Source organism: Myotis lucifugus, unplaced genomic scaffold, assembly GCF_000147115.1.
Source record: "Myotis lucifugus unplaced genomic scaffold, Myoluc2.0 scaffold_202, whole genome shotgun sequence".
NCBI lineage: Eukaryota > Metazoa > Chordata > Mammalia > Chiroptera > Vespertilionidae > Myotis > Myotis lucifugus.
Genome location: NW_005871250.1, coordinates 2,108,123 through 2,123,763, shown reverse-complemented (window position 1 = coordinate 2,123,763; position 15,641 = coordinate 2,108,123). Strand labels below are relative to the sequence as shown.

Here is a 15,641-nt window from a genome sequence, read left to right as displayed (position 1 = left end):
AGTATCAGGAACGAAGGGCTTTTTATGAGTAATAATGGAATTTTTTAAAAGGCGCTCTACATATTTTTAAAAGAAAGCAGAATAACAAAACTCAAAAGAAATGTTTGAAAAGGAAATAAAGATGAAGAAGAGGAAACTGAGGAGAGAAAACACTTACAGAAAAGAATGGGAATCAACACAAAACGCAAAATACCTCGGGCAGCACCTACGCTGGGATCCCGGTGCCTGACTCAAGGTGAGGCCTACGTCTATACAGCTGCCTAGGCAAAGTACACAGTACCCGAGATGAAAGAAAGAACAGACACAGTGAGTGAAACTGGCATTAATTTCTGATTATAAAGTAAAGTTAAAATAGATGTTGACCTTAACACCTACCTTTTCCTCTAAGTCCTTTATCTGTCTTTTCTGGATGTCTGTTTTATCTTCTAAGTCACGGATTCTCTGCAGAAAGAAGAAAAAGGAAAAAGCATGAGTGGACATTAAGTTGAACCAAAAGATTCTTCACCAACCTAAAACAGTCAACTTTCTATAAAAACATTAGCAATAGTATTAGCAGCTGGAAATATCACATATACCTTTTTTTTCATACCCAACTGCTGCATTTTCAAAATCACCTGCACCTGTGGTGGAAGTGATTTGCGAACCCTCTCTACTGGGTCTATCCCTGCAGACCCTTTCCCCGTGAGAGATACAGTCCCTACCCCATTGTCCTCGGGCTTGACCATGGGACTGGTGTTGGCGGGTGGGATGTGACTTGTGGAATGCTGCCTCCTAGCAGGGACAGTGTGAATCAGAACTAGTGAACAAGAAAAAAATGTCGTTGTAAACCATTTGGATTAAGATTTTTTGGTTGGTTGTTACTACAGTAAAAACTGGATAAAGCTAACACAAATGCAAACAAGCCCATTGGTTTTTGCTAACCTTTCTTTTCAACCTTATTTTAACTCTGTTTCAGGGAGGAATTTCCTCACAAAACACGACTGGCCAGTCCTCATAATACACAGTAGAGATTACACTTCCATAAAAATTTCAAGGAGGGAACTGATAAATCAGGGAAAAAGCAAACATGAGAAAAATAACCCAACTAATCCTGAAGACAATAAAGTTCCAGGAGTATTTTGAATTTGTCTGTCAAGTAGACAAATGGCTTCAGAGTTCCCTGTTACCTTGGGGAGTCTGTTAGCCGCAAAGCTCCCGGCTACCTCTGAGGTGTGCTAAGTGCCAAGTTGCACACGCACTGTTCTTATTGATGTTATCAAATAACCCCTGTTCCTTTTCCACTCACCTAGATCTCTGATGACCACATGATTCCTTCTTGTATAGCCCATCTGGATTTTGTACCAGTTGCTTGTTACAGCTTCTGCGTGACAAATACTATATAGCCTGGCACTCCCAATTCTGGAATTCTTATGGAATCTGCCTTTGACCTTTTCCTCACCATCTAAGCTAAGACATAAACTAAGAGTTGGATGAAGAATCTGGGCTATAAATGAATATTGGGTGTCTATTCTGAACCTCGCTGGTGTAGATGAATCACAAATCACACACAACTCAAGCTGCATACGTCAGTTAGGAAAGTGGTTACGCGCAGTGGCCTTGGAGTTGGTAGACCTGGGCTGCAATTCTGGTTCTGTTGCTTCCTATCTGTGTCATCTTGGGCAAACCATTTAAGCGCTCTTATTTCAGAATCATTCTCTCTTAAATTGGGATATTAAGGATATTTACCTTCATGGGCTCTTTTGTAGATTAAATGAAATGATGTGAGTAGAGCCCTTAGCTTACTTGCTGACATGCAGCAAATGCCAGGAAGTAAGTGGCATCTTCCAAGCTTTGTTGCTGTTTGTTCTATGAATAAAGGGAAAGGCCCTTGTGTTCTTTCACCCTTTTCAGATTGTGTGATCAGACTAGGTATGGGCTGGGCTGAGTAACAGGAGGAAAGCATTACTCCTGTCCTGGAGGAAGTCCTGCCTTCCTGCATAGCAGGGAGAATCAGGCTCCATGAGAGTCAAAGGGTATTTCGTGACAAAGCAGTTGCAGAAACAGTAGTAAAATGCAGTGCTTCTACAACGCCCATTTTCTTAAGATGGAATCATTACAAAACAGTCCTCCCTTATCTAAAGGGAGGTAGAAAACAAAAGTGATTTATTTTACTCTGAAAATAGCGTCTCGCTCCTGGGCTTCTCCACACCCATACTCAGCACTGTGTACTTGGTACTGAGTCCCACTTGCTTAGTACCTTCCCTAAGCAGAAGTCACTCATCCTCACCTGGTGGGCTTGCTGCAAGAGCTCCATTCTCTCCTGAAGGATCTGACAGTCATATTCTCGGCTCTTCCTCAGCATCTGCCGCCGTAGCTTCTCTACCGCCGTCCTCAGCTCCTCTTGCTGTTTCTCACTCAGCAGTTCACCAAACTTGATGACAGTTTCTTGCTGCAGAGCATTGTACAAAGTAGCTTCTAGTTCCTGGATTCTCTGGCAAATAAAATGAGAAAAGTCTAACTTTGGAATTGAGCATTTTCTATGTGGTGTGTGAGTGTACACATAAGTGTGTGTATGGGAAGAGATATGTTATGTTATGTTAGTCTTACAGGATCATAGCAATTAAATGTATTTCATAGTTTTTCCAAACTAACTACCCATATAATAATCCCCTTTATTAGAGTCCGTAAGAATCATTTATCCAATATGTTAACTTCTTAGATGATGAGAAATTTGTTATTTTTCTTGGACAACTTTCATTGTTAAAAAGTTCTTACTTTGTTATAATAACTACATTCTTCTATTCTGAAATGTAGCTGAAAATAAGTTTGTTTTCTCTTCCATTTGACAGCCCTTCAAATATTTAAAGACATCTATTATAGTGGCCACATTTTTAGAAATAAGTATTGAAAAGTGGTCAAAGTTGGAATACAATACTTGAAATTAGAGGTAAATTTAATGCACAAAATGCCACGACTCTTCCACATGACAGGCCTCTGTACCCGAAAATGGCTTTATAATCCTCACATTTCTTCTTAAAATAAAAATCAGGAAATATGATCTAAAAATGGCCTGGAGCTTCTGGAATTGGTCTGTTTTCTAAAATATATTTTTATTGATTTCAGAGAGGAAGGGAGAGGGAGAGAGAGATAGAAACATCACTGATGAGAATCATTCATTGGCAGCTTCCTGCAAGATCTGATCTGGGGGATCGAGCCTGCAACCCAGACATGGGCCCTGACTAGGAATCAAAATGTGCCCTCCAGATTCATAGATCGACACTCAACCACTGAGCCACACCGCCTGGGCAAGTCTTCTCTTGTTTTAGATGAAGAGTCTACTCTTCCTTACATCTCAGTTTTGGATTTTTTTGAAACATGTTTCAGACACAGTTGCCAAAATCTACAGTCTTGTTCCCTGTGACTTGGACAGAGGTAAACAGACATGCCCTGGTGAGGGATGGTTTCTAACTCTTGTCATAGATTATGCAGATCTCATCTTTTTAAAGTTAAATACTCTTGTCTGAATGAGCACACACAGCTTAATTGTTTTATGTACAGGTAGAGGAGGCAAGGATAAAGGGTGGGAGGGAGGGGAAGAATCGTTTCCTTTTTTATTCTCTAGTGACCAACTCATTCTCTCCTTTCCCCATCAAGTAATGCTCAGAACCTCTTATTCATCTTGGAGGGGAAATACCGATTTATCTTTGTTATGAGCAGAAACTAAGTGCTTCACTCTTTTCCCAAAAGTGACTCAGGCTGCTTCCAGGAAAGCATTAGAAAAACTTTTACAAGCAACTCCCTGAAATGTTCCTCTTCTAAGTTTGCTCTTTTTCTCTTGAGTCATTGTTGTGAATTAATGAAGGGGGGTTTGCATATGGACAGAAGAAATGCAAGCTCTAGTCCAATATTAGGAATTGCTTGTTATGACTTTTGTACAGGAGAGTGAGTTAAGAGTGCTCCTCTCTCAGCATGATCTCTGGGAGAGAAGGCACAGCCGATTTACTGATACAGCTTTGCTTATGGTGGCTGGATTATGGTAGTTAAGACCACAATGTCTGCAGTCAGGTCTAAACACTACCTACTTACCAGTTTGGGCAGATTCCTTTCACTCTCTTAACCTTCATGTCCTCATATGTAATAGAGGAATAATATCACCTATACCTCTTAGGGTTGTTGTGGGAAATAAGTGAATTAAAAATGTATATAACAAACATTAAAGACTTTATTAGTCTACCACTAAATTAGGCTCCCCAGTGGATTTAATTCATTTTCTCTTTAATCTACACGGCCATGCAGTCTGTCTTTCATTAAAATATTATATAATGATATATATTTAATTAAAAAATTAAAGTAAAATTAAATATTTATTAAGTATTATAAGAATATTATAATATTATAGCAAAGAGCTAGAGATATATTTTCTAAAATAAGAATTGGAAACCATTGAATAAATAAACCATTGCACGCTGTGGCCTATTTGAGTATGTGGCGTGACAAATTAAATCAGATGTTTTCCTCCATAGTATTTGATGTAAACACTCTGAGTCTCTTGAGTGCTCGCTGTACCTACCATATATGCTTGGTCCAGAGCTTGTTTTCTGTAGTCTAGTTCTTCCTCCAGATAGCCTTTGATTTTGCAGAATTGTTCCTATAAGAAAGGGCCATGTTGATAAATAGAGTCAGCTTAGTTAACCAGAAAGTGATATATAATCATATTGATCAGTGTTTTCTCTAATTCCATCACAAGACAAATCACTAGTATTTGTAGGGTCATCGATTTTGTCTGTTAGGGAAATAGTTCAACTTTCAGCGTCTCACACAGACAATGTGAAAATCAATGGAAAGAAGCACAAAAGACATAATGAACAATGCTTTAAAGGATTTTTATGCCAATCCAAGAGGATAGAGTTTGATAAGATAAATGATCACTAATAAGTATATCTGTGCAAATATATTATGATAGCGTATTTAGGTAAGGATGTTATGAAATGTAATTTAGCAGAGTTGGGTAATGAAAAACTCATCTGATGTCATCTGTGTATGATTAGCAAACACAAAGATAGATAAGAATTCAGAGAGCGGCGGCGATCCCACCCACCACCACAATGCTACTTAATGGGTGTCTGTTCCTGAGGCAGAGCCAGTAGGAACTGGAGACAAATCTAATGTTCCCTTGAGTCCTCAGCTTCTGTGAGCCTCTCAGATTGTGCACATTTTCCCATTAGTATTTAAAAATATATCTTTGTGTATAATACAGCCCTAAGTGCAGTCAGTTATTTGTATGACTGCCTTCAGTACATAACCGCCTGCAAGACTCATTTTGCTGACTGTCCCGAGTACCTCTGAGCTCCAATGCCTAGAACAGTGCACAGTACAGGTTGAATGTATAATTAATACTTGTGCATTTAAAGAGTTTTCAAGGGTATTTTCAATATAAAGTTCTTGAAGATTTCTGGGAAGTTTGTTTCATAGTGTGTACACAAAATAATGGAAGGCTACAAACTTTCATCACTGCCAAATGAAACTGGTAGAAAGCAGTCATTTCCCATTGGCCTGTTCAATTTCCCTTTAATTTTTATGATACCTCATCTTTGTACTCACCATGTCACTTTCCAATTCCATCATTTTCTGGTGCAGGGCAGCTTCTGCTCCTTCGATTTGCTGGATCCACTGAACAAGACAAAAGTGTTCAACGTGACTCCTTGGTATGGTGAATATGGTGCTCTCTACTGAGGTGCTCAGTCAGTTCCCCTTAAATCTCAGGAAACAGACTAAGAACTGAAATGAAAACTTGGTGCATTTTATCTCTTAGTTCAGAAATAAGACTATAGTTTTCCATTCATTCATTCATTCATTCATTCATTCAACAAACATATTCATTGATATCTATTATGTGCCAGCCAATGTGCTAGCTGTGATGGTAACCAACACATTTTTTTGCCCAACAACACATTCTTGCCCGCATGGAGAACACCATGGCAGGCTTTCTTGGGAAGTGACAATTGCACTGGAATCTGAACAATGAGTCAAAGGTGATTAGGCAAAAATGAGGGGCAATTTGCAACCAGAAGGTATGTCCAATTCTCCATGGTTGGATGGAACATGATGAAAAGAAGAATGCCAAGTGAGACTGGAGAATTAGCAATTTTTAATATATAAAATAGTACAGCTACTAGTAAGTGTTATAGAATCATTTTTGTTGAGTAGAGACATTTTAAAGCACATAAAAAGAACTTACAAAATTTTCTTAACACTTAAAACATATAATTGTGTTATGTGACATTGATGTTAGCATTGAACAATTCCCTGAATAAATTTCGACTTTGAATATTATGGTATGAACCTACTACACATATAATTTAAAAGAACAAGTCTTATACTGTGTCTCTACCAAGTTAAACATCAGCTTATCCCTTCAGGAGGTAATCGGGCATAATAATTAAGTGTGTAGGTTCGAGAAGCACACTATTTTAGGTCAAAATCCCAATTCTAGCTTTTCATGGTTCTGTGGACTTGAAAGGTTACCTGATTTCTCTAAGCCTCAACTTTCTTGTCTGTAATATGGGATCAATAATAATGTGAACATTAAAAGATGTATTTCATGTAACTAGGGAGAACAAATCCCAGATATCATTTCACAAGTAAATTCCTCAATACGTATCCCTAACAGATAAGGCCTTTTTTAATTAAAAAGAAAAAAAAAGCATAACCACAAGGCCATTTCCACATTTTGAAAAATTAACATTAACATTGTTGTCTGGTACCTGGTCCATATTAAAATTTCCCCAACTGTCAGCAAAATGTCCTTTTTATTACGCTTGGTTTGCTTGGATCAGGATGCCAAAAAAGGTCATTTCACTATTTCTTTTCTTTTTCCTAATCCTCACCCGAGGATATTTTTTCACTGATTTTTAGAGAGAGTGGAAGAGAGACGGAAAGACAGAGAGAAATATCGATATGAGAGAAACACATTGATTGGCTGCCTACTGTACAGGAACTGCAACCTGCAACCAGAATCGAACCCAGGACCCTTGGGTCTGCAGGTCAACGCTTTATCCACTAAGCAAAACCAGCTAGGGCAATTTCTTAAGTACCTTTTTATTTTATAACCATTTTTTAAATATCTTTGTTTTGTTTAAGATGACAGGCTCATTTGATTTGTAGAATTTCCTCATTTCAGATTGTAGTAAGCTGATTGTTTCCTCTTGGTTTCATTTAATTTATAACAAGCTTTATATGCAGTTAGGAATTAAGGAAGCATCTCAAGGGACTTACATAGTTCTCATTAGACCCAACCACGTATACATGACTCTCAACTATGTGCGATTCTCAAGGCACCCTGAATACAGCCAGTTATCAGACTTATCTACCTGCTCTTTCCTCTTCTTTCACTCTTCCTACCATCCATCAGGTTTAGACACAAGAGGGCAGAGCACACTCTCAGGTTGGGCTTTCTGAATGAGCCTGCAGTGAGCTACCACCAGGTCCCAGAATCCTTTGGAAACAATTTGCATGTACACACCCAAGGAAAAGCCCATAAAAAGAGCCACATTCCAATTTACCGCCTCTCAATTGTTAACACCACAAGCCCACAAATGGCATTACTTGTGCTAAAATCCATGATACCAAACCTAAACTTAATATCTGACCTAATTGCAGTTGTGACCTTTACTGGGACTATAATCTCGGTCAACCAGTCTGGAATCCTCTGGACAACATTCTCTGTCCCTGGAGCGCTTCTCTCTTCCCCGTAGGATCAAGAGGCAACCTGCATGATAAGACCTTTGCCTGCCTCCCCGCAAAAAAGGATGTCCTGGCCTAGAAATACTGGTTTATTTTCTTTTGTTAATAGCTCCCTAGCCTCACCCTTCTTCCTATAAAAGCTTTCCACTTTGCATGACCTCTAAGAGCGCTGTTGTAGTTGCTAGATGGGATGCTGCCCAATCCATGAATCGCTTAATAAGCCAATCAGATCTTAAAATTTAAGAAAGTACCATATGATTTCACTCATATGTGGAATCTAATGAACAAAGTAAACGAACAGACAAGTAGAAACTCATAGGTAGAGAACAGACTGACAGTTGTCAGAGGGGAAGGGAGCTGGAGGACTGGATGAAAAAGGTGAAGGAATTAAGCGAAAACAAAACATAACAAACAAAAAAAACCCATCACAGACACAGACAACAGTATGGTGATTACCAGAGGGAAAGGAGGGTGGGGGGAGGTGGCAGAGGGTAAATGGGGGTAAATGGTGACAGAAGGAGATTTGAGTTGTGGTGGTAAACACACAATGCAATATGCAATATACAGATGATGTATTATAGAATTGTATACCTGAAAGCTATATAATTTTATTGACCAATGTCACGCCAATAAATTAAATCTTCAAATATACTCGGTTGAATTTTGTTCTAACAAAATCCTTCTTTATCCGTTTCCCATCTTTGTAAGGATTGCTTGAATAATGTAATTTAGAAGGTTTTCCATTTTTAAAGAATTCTATTTTTAAGAGACTTCAAAGCAAGAATTATCCACCCACCCCAAATCAGTGTGTAGACTTTTTTTGGTGTGTGTTTTCATTCTATCTGGGTTGTCTCACCCTGAAAAATAAAATCTTTATTAGGTATTCAATAACCCTACCCTGCTCTTTAGGTGTTAAGCCAGGCACGGAGATGATTTGAAAGTCAGTACAATTTATTACCTTCTCTGCCAGGGACAGCACAGTGCTGGCCTGAATTATGGCCACTTGTTCTTCATTTCTTAAATTCTGTGAAAAAAGACAGAAAAAAATAAGCTGAAGACACTTCAGATATTTACATTATCAGAAAATATTGCCTAAGTGCTTGCCACAGACACAAATGCATGGAACCTTAACAAATGTTCTATTTAGTAATAATTCTTCACAAAGAGTTCATTCAAAACCTATAAAAAGTATATTGTTTCTTTATACCTCTCAAACACTGACTTGGTTTTGTTTCACTATAAGCATACTTCATTAATAGTCATATTATAAGAAGAGCATAAACCAAAATGAAATAAAGAGTAATCTCTGCATAGTAGTTTCATGCGATTTCATTGTTAATGTTCTCCCCTTTGACAATTGTTTAAGGGAAAAAATGGTATAACTTCTCAACCTACATGTATCATTCATCTAACATCTCAATGAACAGTCCTCCCACTGAATTAATATGCCTTGACCCTGCCTGGAAGGTGTTTTTAAAAAGAAAAAGGACTATAGCTTCCTGGTCCATTTTTATGTGGCTGCCACCAACCCTACAATTTAGCACCATTTGCAACTGCATGACTGATTAATTTCACGCTGGATGCCTCCAAGCAACAGTCAGAAGGCAATCAGTTTCAATCACTGCAGATGTGGTTGCCATTCAAATCAGAAACCTGCTCACGAAAAGCATTTTACCAGTTCCCATTTCTGTCACTGCCTTCCAGAGGTCCTTACAATCCTTTAGCCAAGTTGTCTGATAACCAGTTGATTCTCTCTGGAGAGCTACATCCTTCAGTGAACATGGCCTCCCACCTGCTATTATTTCACACGCAACACATTGACAAGGGTTTCTTGCCTCTTGTTAGGCAAATTCATATCTTTCCTGCACTTATTTAATTCATACTTACCCCATTGTCCCCCAGGATATCAAGCTGCTTTATGAGATCAGGGATGTTCACATCCTGCAAAATCAAGGAGATACACTCAAGTCAAAGACACAAATGTGGCTTCCCATTCTCCCAGTGCCCCAAGCCTAATATAGAGAAGACATTTTAACCCTGTAATTCCTTGGGTTTTCAAGCAGGCACGCCTGGTTTTAAATTTCCACTGTGCTTCCACTGTGCTTCTTATAAGCTGTGTGAACTTTGGAAAACAGTTCATTCTCAATTTCGCCAATTGCAAAATGAAGGTAAAAAATACCTCCTTCATAGGCTGATCTTGAGGAGAAACAGATTATGTACAAAAGAGTCCAGAATATAGTGAAGGCTTGCATTAGCTCATTAACTTTTTTATAATAGTTGTCCATTTTTTTAGTCATGGTAGACTTCAGTTATAAAGAAAAATAATAGATAGTAAATATAAATAATGAACCAATTTCATTCTAATTAATGGAATTCTGACTTGGTTGAGATTTTGACTGCCACATAAACTATAATTCAGTCCCTTTTTTAAAAATTGAGCTTTAATTTCATCTTTTGGAAACAGCTGATTTTTATTATAATTCTTGCATCAGTGTAAAGCAAATAAACTCCATTGGAAAGAGTTCCTTTGGATATAAATGACATCCATTGGATTAGGTTGTTTATGATTTATCTAAAGAAAAAAGTATCCAAGGAAAAGATGAAGCAAAGTACTTTTCATTTAATTAGAGTTGAATAAAAAATTGCTTTGCTTTACAAATTTTCATGTAGCTCAGGAAGGCCAGAATTTAAACATTGTGAAAGTGGTTGAAGATGGAAGTCAAGGAAGCACGGTTTTACTACCTCATCCCCTCCTCCTACCCGACACTTTTTACCTCATTAGTACCACTTTCTCCTCTTATGTTCAAAGGCAGTATAACAGATCCTACCACAGGGGAAAGTCTAGCTCATTCTCATAGGCAGAGAGAAGGCAACTAACGCAGGATATTTGGCAGCTCAAAGTGGGAGCAGGAAGGGCCATGCAGAAGGTAAGGAGAGGCCAGGAATAGCGGGAGGCTTCCCAGTTTTACTTCTGGAATAGATATTTGCCATGTGATTTCATTACATTGAAGGACAATATTGATCCCAGGAGATGGAGCCATCTCCATTCAACCTTAATATTATTTACAATGTAATCCAATATCACTACAGATAGAAGTATATTTTGTCGAACTGAGCAATATGTTATAAACTTTCAAAAGAGAAATCTTCCTTAAATTAAACATACCTAAAGAGATGCTGAACTAGACAATTTCAAGGTCTCTTTTAATGCTGAAATTCCAAGATTATGAATTCCACAGCACTTACAACCAACATCACAACAGAGGGACTCAACAAGTACATTTTTATCTAGCATACTTGAAATATGTTTATTGAAGTACTGAATTCATTGAATATTTCCTCTAGATAATTAAAGGTCATTATATTAATATTTTGAATTCATATTCTCTATGTTACTCTGTTCTAAATAATCATGGCTTCCTGTGTTCTTTGTTGTTACATTTCACACATCTGTCACACATTTATCTTATGTTCTATTGATTTTCCAATGGACATGACTACTTTCAATTAGTACCCGGTTTGTATCAAAATGACCAAAAGACGAAAGTCATGAGCAACCTCCCCTTTTCCAATTCCCAGTTTTTCCACTTTCTTACAAACATAAAACATCAAATATCTGCCTACCTTGACACCTTCTTTCATACAGTAGATCTGGAGAGCACTCACACCATCTGAGAATGGGTGAATTTGTAGATTAAATGGAGGGGACCGTCTCTCTCTTTCCTTGAAATACAGTGGAGAATATATGGGCATTAAAAAAAAGCAACAACTGATTAAACACTAAACCAGTTGTCTGCTATTTCAGCAGTGTATCAATATGACATTTGGAAAAAAAAGAACTCAAGATGTTCATGCTTAAATTTAATGGAAATGACTGATTAGTCAACAAAGGTATGGAAGGGAATTTATAGATGGTGTCATCCAATCTTGCAAATTTTTTTGATCAGGGAAATGTGGGAAGTGGGGTTGCAATTCAAACTATCTGAATATTTAGAGCTTTTAGGCATCACAAAGAGTTATCTTTTGACCATGAAGTTTTATGGCAGCTAACAGACTTTTGCATATTCAATCCACTCAAGCTTTATGAATAATGTGCTGTATATGGGCTACCAAATACAACTCTTTTTCATTGAAGCATACTGACTACTAACTCTATCCAGACCTAATTTGAAAGGACCTCAAGAAGAAATTGTTGGCAGAATAAGAGAAATTAAATAAGAATGTTTCTTATCCTTTACATTTCAACATACATTCAACCAGATCCTAAGCCAGATTCTGCATGATACAATCAAAATCTTATTTGATTGATAGGTTTTACTTAAAAAACAAAAACACAATTCTGAAATTTGGTTAGATTAACCAAAGTATTTCTCAAAACAAGTTACCTTGCTTCTTAGCTTTTGGCATAAATGCATTATAGACTAAAAAAGTTGACTGAAAAATTCAAATGTCTAATGATAAAATAATTTTGCATATAATACACTTTGAAATATAAGTTTTAAGGTGACTTTTTTCAAGTCAGAATTAAATGAAGGATGGAAATGATTGTTTAAAAGCAATGAATCACTGATGAAGTTTGAAATTGCTTCTTTAAATTATTTAAAGTCTATTCATTAGTCTTGTTCATCAAGGCATTAATAGTGTTGAAAAAATACAGTATCTAGATAGACATCCTGAATTGCATCAATGCTTTACCACTCACTAATCACAGGACTTGGGCGATGGATTCAACCTCACTTCCCTCATCTATAAAACCTGGATTGTGGCTGTGAGGTCCAATGAGAGTATGCAGCTGAAATGCTTAATTCAGCACCTCACACATAGCACGTGCTCCATGTGTGTTAGCTATTATGATTATTATCATCACTATGATCATCATTTCCTTACTTCTAGCTCTAGGTTTCGAAACTCCAGCAGTTCATTCTGGTCTCTGGCATCCTGCAGTTCCTGTTGTAAGCGGTGATTTTCTGCCTCCTGCTTTTCTATCTAATAAAGTAAATCCTCAAGTTAGGAGAGCATTGCCAATACAACTTTGCGAAGCAAGCATAGATAGCATTCATTTACTCAGTGAATAAACCATCTAGACCATGAAAAAAAAATCCCAAGTAGATGTGACTATGGCAAGTCTTTGGCTTTCCTTCCAGTTATCCTTCGGTTGAGTTTTTCAGGTCATAGAGGAAAACGCCGGAGGACACCTCCATTCATTGAGATAAAGTCTAGAGACCCTGTGAGTAGTGAATCTGAGGGTACTTATTATGGCCTTGCTGGGGATCCCAGAAGTAGACTGAATGGGGTAAATAATGGAATCTTACACCTCTTATTTCTGGACTTACAAGTTGTCGGGAAAGTAATTTTTAAAAAACATCTCTGATCATATACAAACTTTGCTGAATTCCAATTACCTTCAGAGTTAAGCCAAACTTCTCAGTATGGTATTTAAAAACCTTGATATTCTGGTTACCAGGTAGCTTTCCAGTTTTAAATGTTATCACTCTCATCTCAACACATTCACACACTCACATGAACACATACACACTAGAATCTAGAAACCAGATCTACTCCATGGACTGACTACTTCAGGAGTTACCTTTGCTCATCTGTCTGCCTAAGAGGGGTCCCCCCACTTCTTTTCTAGGTGAGGAAATTCTACACTTCCTGGAACATCAAGCTCTAACATTTCCTACCCTAAGAGCTTCCATGTCTACCCATCCAGAAATAATAACTCCTCCTCTGTTTTCCTATAGGGCTGTCCTATAGGACTTCTAGTAAAACCTGATGAAGCATGGAATTAAGTTGGTTGTGTATGAACATGCCTCACCCTATAGACAGGGTCCATGTCTACAAGGAATCAACAAATTTCATGATCTGCAAAGGGTTATGGGCTGCCTCTGGTATTAGCTATGTGGGTAGACATTTCTCAGTAATTATTTAAAACCTTAAATTTAGAAATATAAAAAAACAGGGGCTTTTCAGCATAGGATGAATTTTACTTTCCCAAGTATACATACTTGAAGTAGGATGCTTTGCTTTATTGTTGTTTCAGTTTTGTTTCACTTTTAAAAATCTGAGCTCAACATTCTGCTTTTAGCCCAAAGAAATCAAGACCAAATGAAATCAGACAGAAGACATAATGGGAATTATTTTTTAGATGATAAAGAGATGTAATAGCACATATTACTGGGCATTTCTGAGACTGCTAAAATCCTCTTTTACTCATAGCCTCATGATATACAAAAATTAGAGGGAAATAAAGATGGGAAAATAGTGAGCTGTGTGACATTAATTCAAGTCAATTCAAGATTTTTACACTAGATTGTTGTGGTCAAGTAAATTTTTGAAAGTTTTCAGAAGTTGACTTAGATCACAAAAATATTCTACTTTCTAGCATCTTGGATTGGGACTAGAGATGGGATATTTGGGGAAATTCCTGATTCTGGTGTTTAGTGCTAGCAAGTAGATAACTGGTTTGTAGGTTGTAATTCTCAGACCAGAGCCAATGTCTAATAAGGTTTCTTTGTAGGGACCCTTAACCTTTCTGAGGGTATGAGTTCTCAGTCCTGAAATACCCACCTACTTTGTATCTATCAGCCCTGTCTCTAATCATGCAGAAGGTGAGATAGGATGTCCTAACTTTGCCAGGCCAGAGGGGAAGGAGGACAAGTACTAGTATCTTCTTTCCTTTCTTTGTGGTTAATTTCTATTACTTGTCAAAGCTAGGAAATATTGGCAGAAATTATTCTAAGATAATTTCTATATTATTTTGGGTAGACCTACAGAATTATTTCCCTTATTCCAATGGGCTTTCAAATTCTATTTTTGTCAAGAAAAATATAAAGGATTATGTTGCAATTTAAAAATTATATTCCTGGAAAGTAAATACCAAAGGAAAAGCCACCTTTGAACTTAAAATGATCTGTTATATTTCATTGCCTCAAATCAAAATAACCCATCATCTGGGACTAAAGTAGCTTTTGCATCTTGATTTGTTGAACAAAATCCTGGACATGAACTTTTGTGCTTTGGAGGAATCTTTTCAAAAGTTCTTTTATTAAAATTAACAGCCAAGTTGAGCAAAAGAGACTAAAAGTGAAAACTGTCTGTGATAGGTTGCAGCATGGACTTGGAGTCATAACCTGTCACTTCCTTGCACAAAATAACAAGTCCTATTCATAGTGTGCTTTTTATAGATGGACAACCACATAGGATGTGTGCACGTGTGGGTGTGTATATATATATATATATATGTATGTACAGCATATATACAGTATATATATATATATATGGTTAACACATCAATAGGTGTCAGGGATCACATCCTTTTGCGTTGGCGCAATGCCCAGCACAGAGCCATGCACACGTGCCACTCCACTGATGGTGATGGCGGTGACAGGGATGCAGTCGAGCACACAGCAGAGGAGAATACAGCACCGAGAAGCCGCCCCTTCCCCTGGCCCCTGTGCCACTCCTGAGAGGACCCCTGCTGCTCCTGGATCTCTCATCATTGTCTCCTCTGCCCCACTAGGGTATTGCGCCCAACATACCTTTTCTAAAAGCTCCTGGTTTCTCTTAATGAAAAGTTGTTTATCTTCTACCCAGTGTGAATCCTGTTTGACAAAGAATATCGCGCAGTCAGCATTTCAGAGTGGCACGAAAGAGCCCGTGTTGTCAAACCACTTTGCCAGAGCCGTCTTCTTTTCACCCAGTTTGTTTGCCTGCCAACCACTGGTCAATGACACCCACCCCTGCCAGCTCCTTATTCAGAGACTCTGGGGCCAAAGCTGCCAGGAAAATTGAACCCCCTTTTCATCGTCACTCACTACCTCTACCTTTTTCAGTCTGAATAATCCAGGATCAGCCTTTTGGGGACTCAGAAGTGACCACACAGGCAAAGAGTGACAAGGGTCAGAATGCACACAGGC

The 15,641-nt window shown here is 37.9% G+C and overlaps 1 protein-coding gene across 2 annotated transcripts in view; it reads right to left on the bottom strand.

The window, feature by feature from the left end:
- JAKMIP2 (janus kinase and microtubule interacting protein 2) overlaps positions 1 to 15,641 on the bottom strand; it is a 123,687-nt gene that overhangs the window by 8,398 nt on the left and 99,648 nt on the right. The window contains exons 12-20 of one of the 2 annotated variants that reach the window (XM_006097452.3): positions 15,264 to 15,326; positions 12,610 to 12,708; positions 11,347 to 11,445; positions 9,610 to 9,663; positions 8,681 to 8,746; positions 5,581 to 5,649; positions 4,550 to 4,627; positions 2,267 to 2,470; positions 376 to 441 (exon numbers count right to left, since the gene is read on the bottom strand). In XM_006097452.3, coding sequence (XP_006097514.1) covers positions 376 to 441; positions 2,267 to 2,470; positions 4,550 to 4,627; positions 5,581 to 5,649; positions 8,681 to 8,746; positions 9,610 to 9,663; positions 11,347 to 11,445; positions 12,610 to 12,708; positions 15,264 to 15,326 — 798 coding nt within the window. The remainder of the gene's footprint in view (positions 1 to 375; positions 442 to 2,266; positions 2,471 to 4,549; positions 4,628 to 5,580; positions 5,650 to 8,680; positions 8,747 to 9,609; positions 9,664 to 11,346; positions 11,446 to 12,609; positions 12,709 to 15,263; positions 15,327 to 15,641) is intronic. The other variant, XM_006097453.3, reaches the window with a different exon arrangement.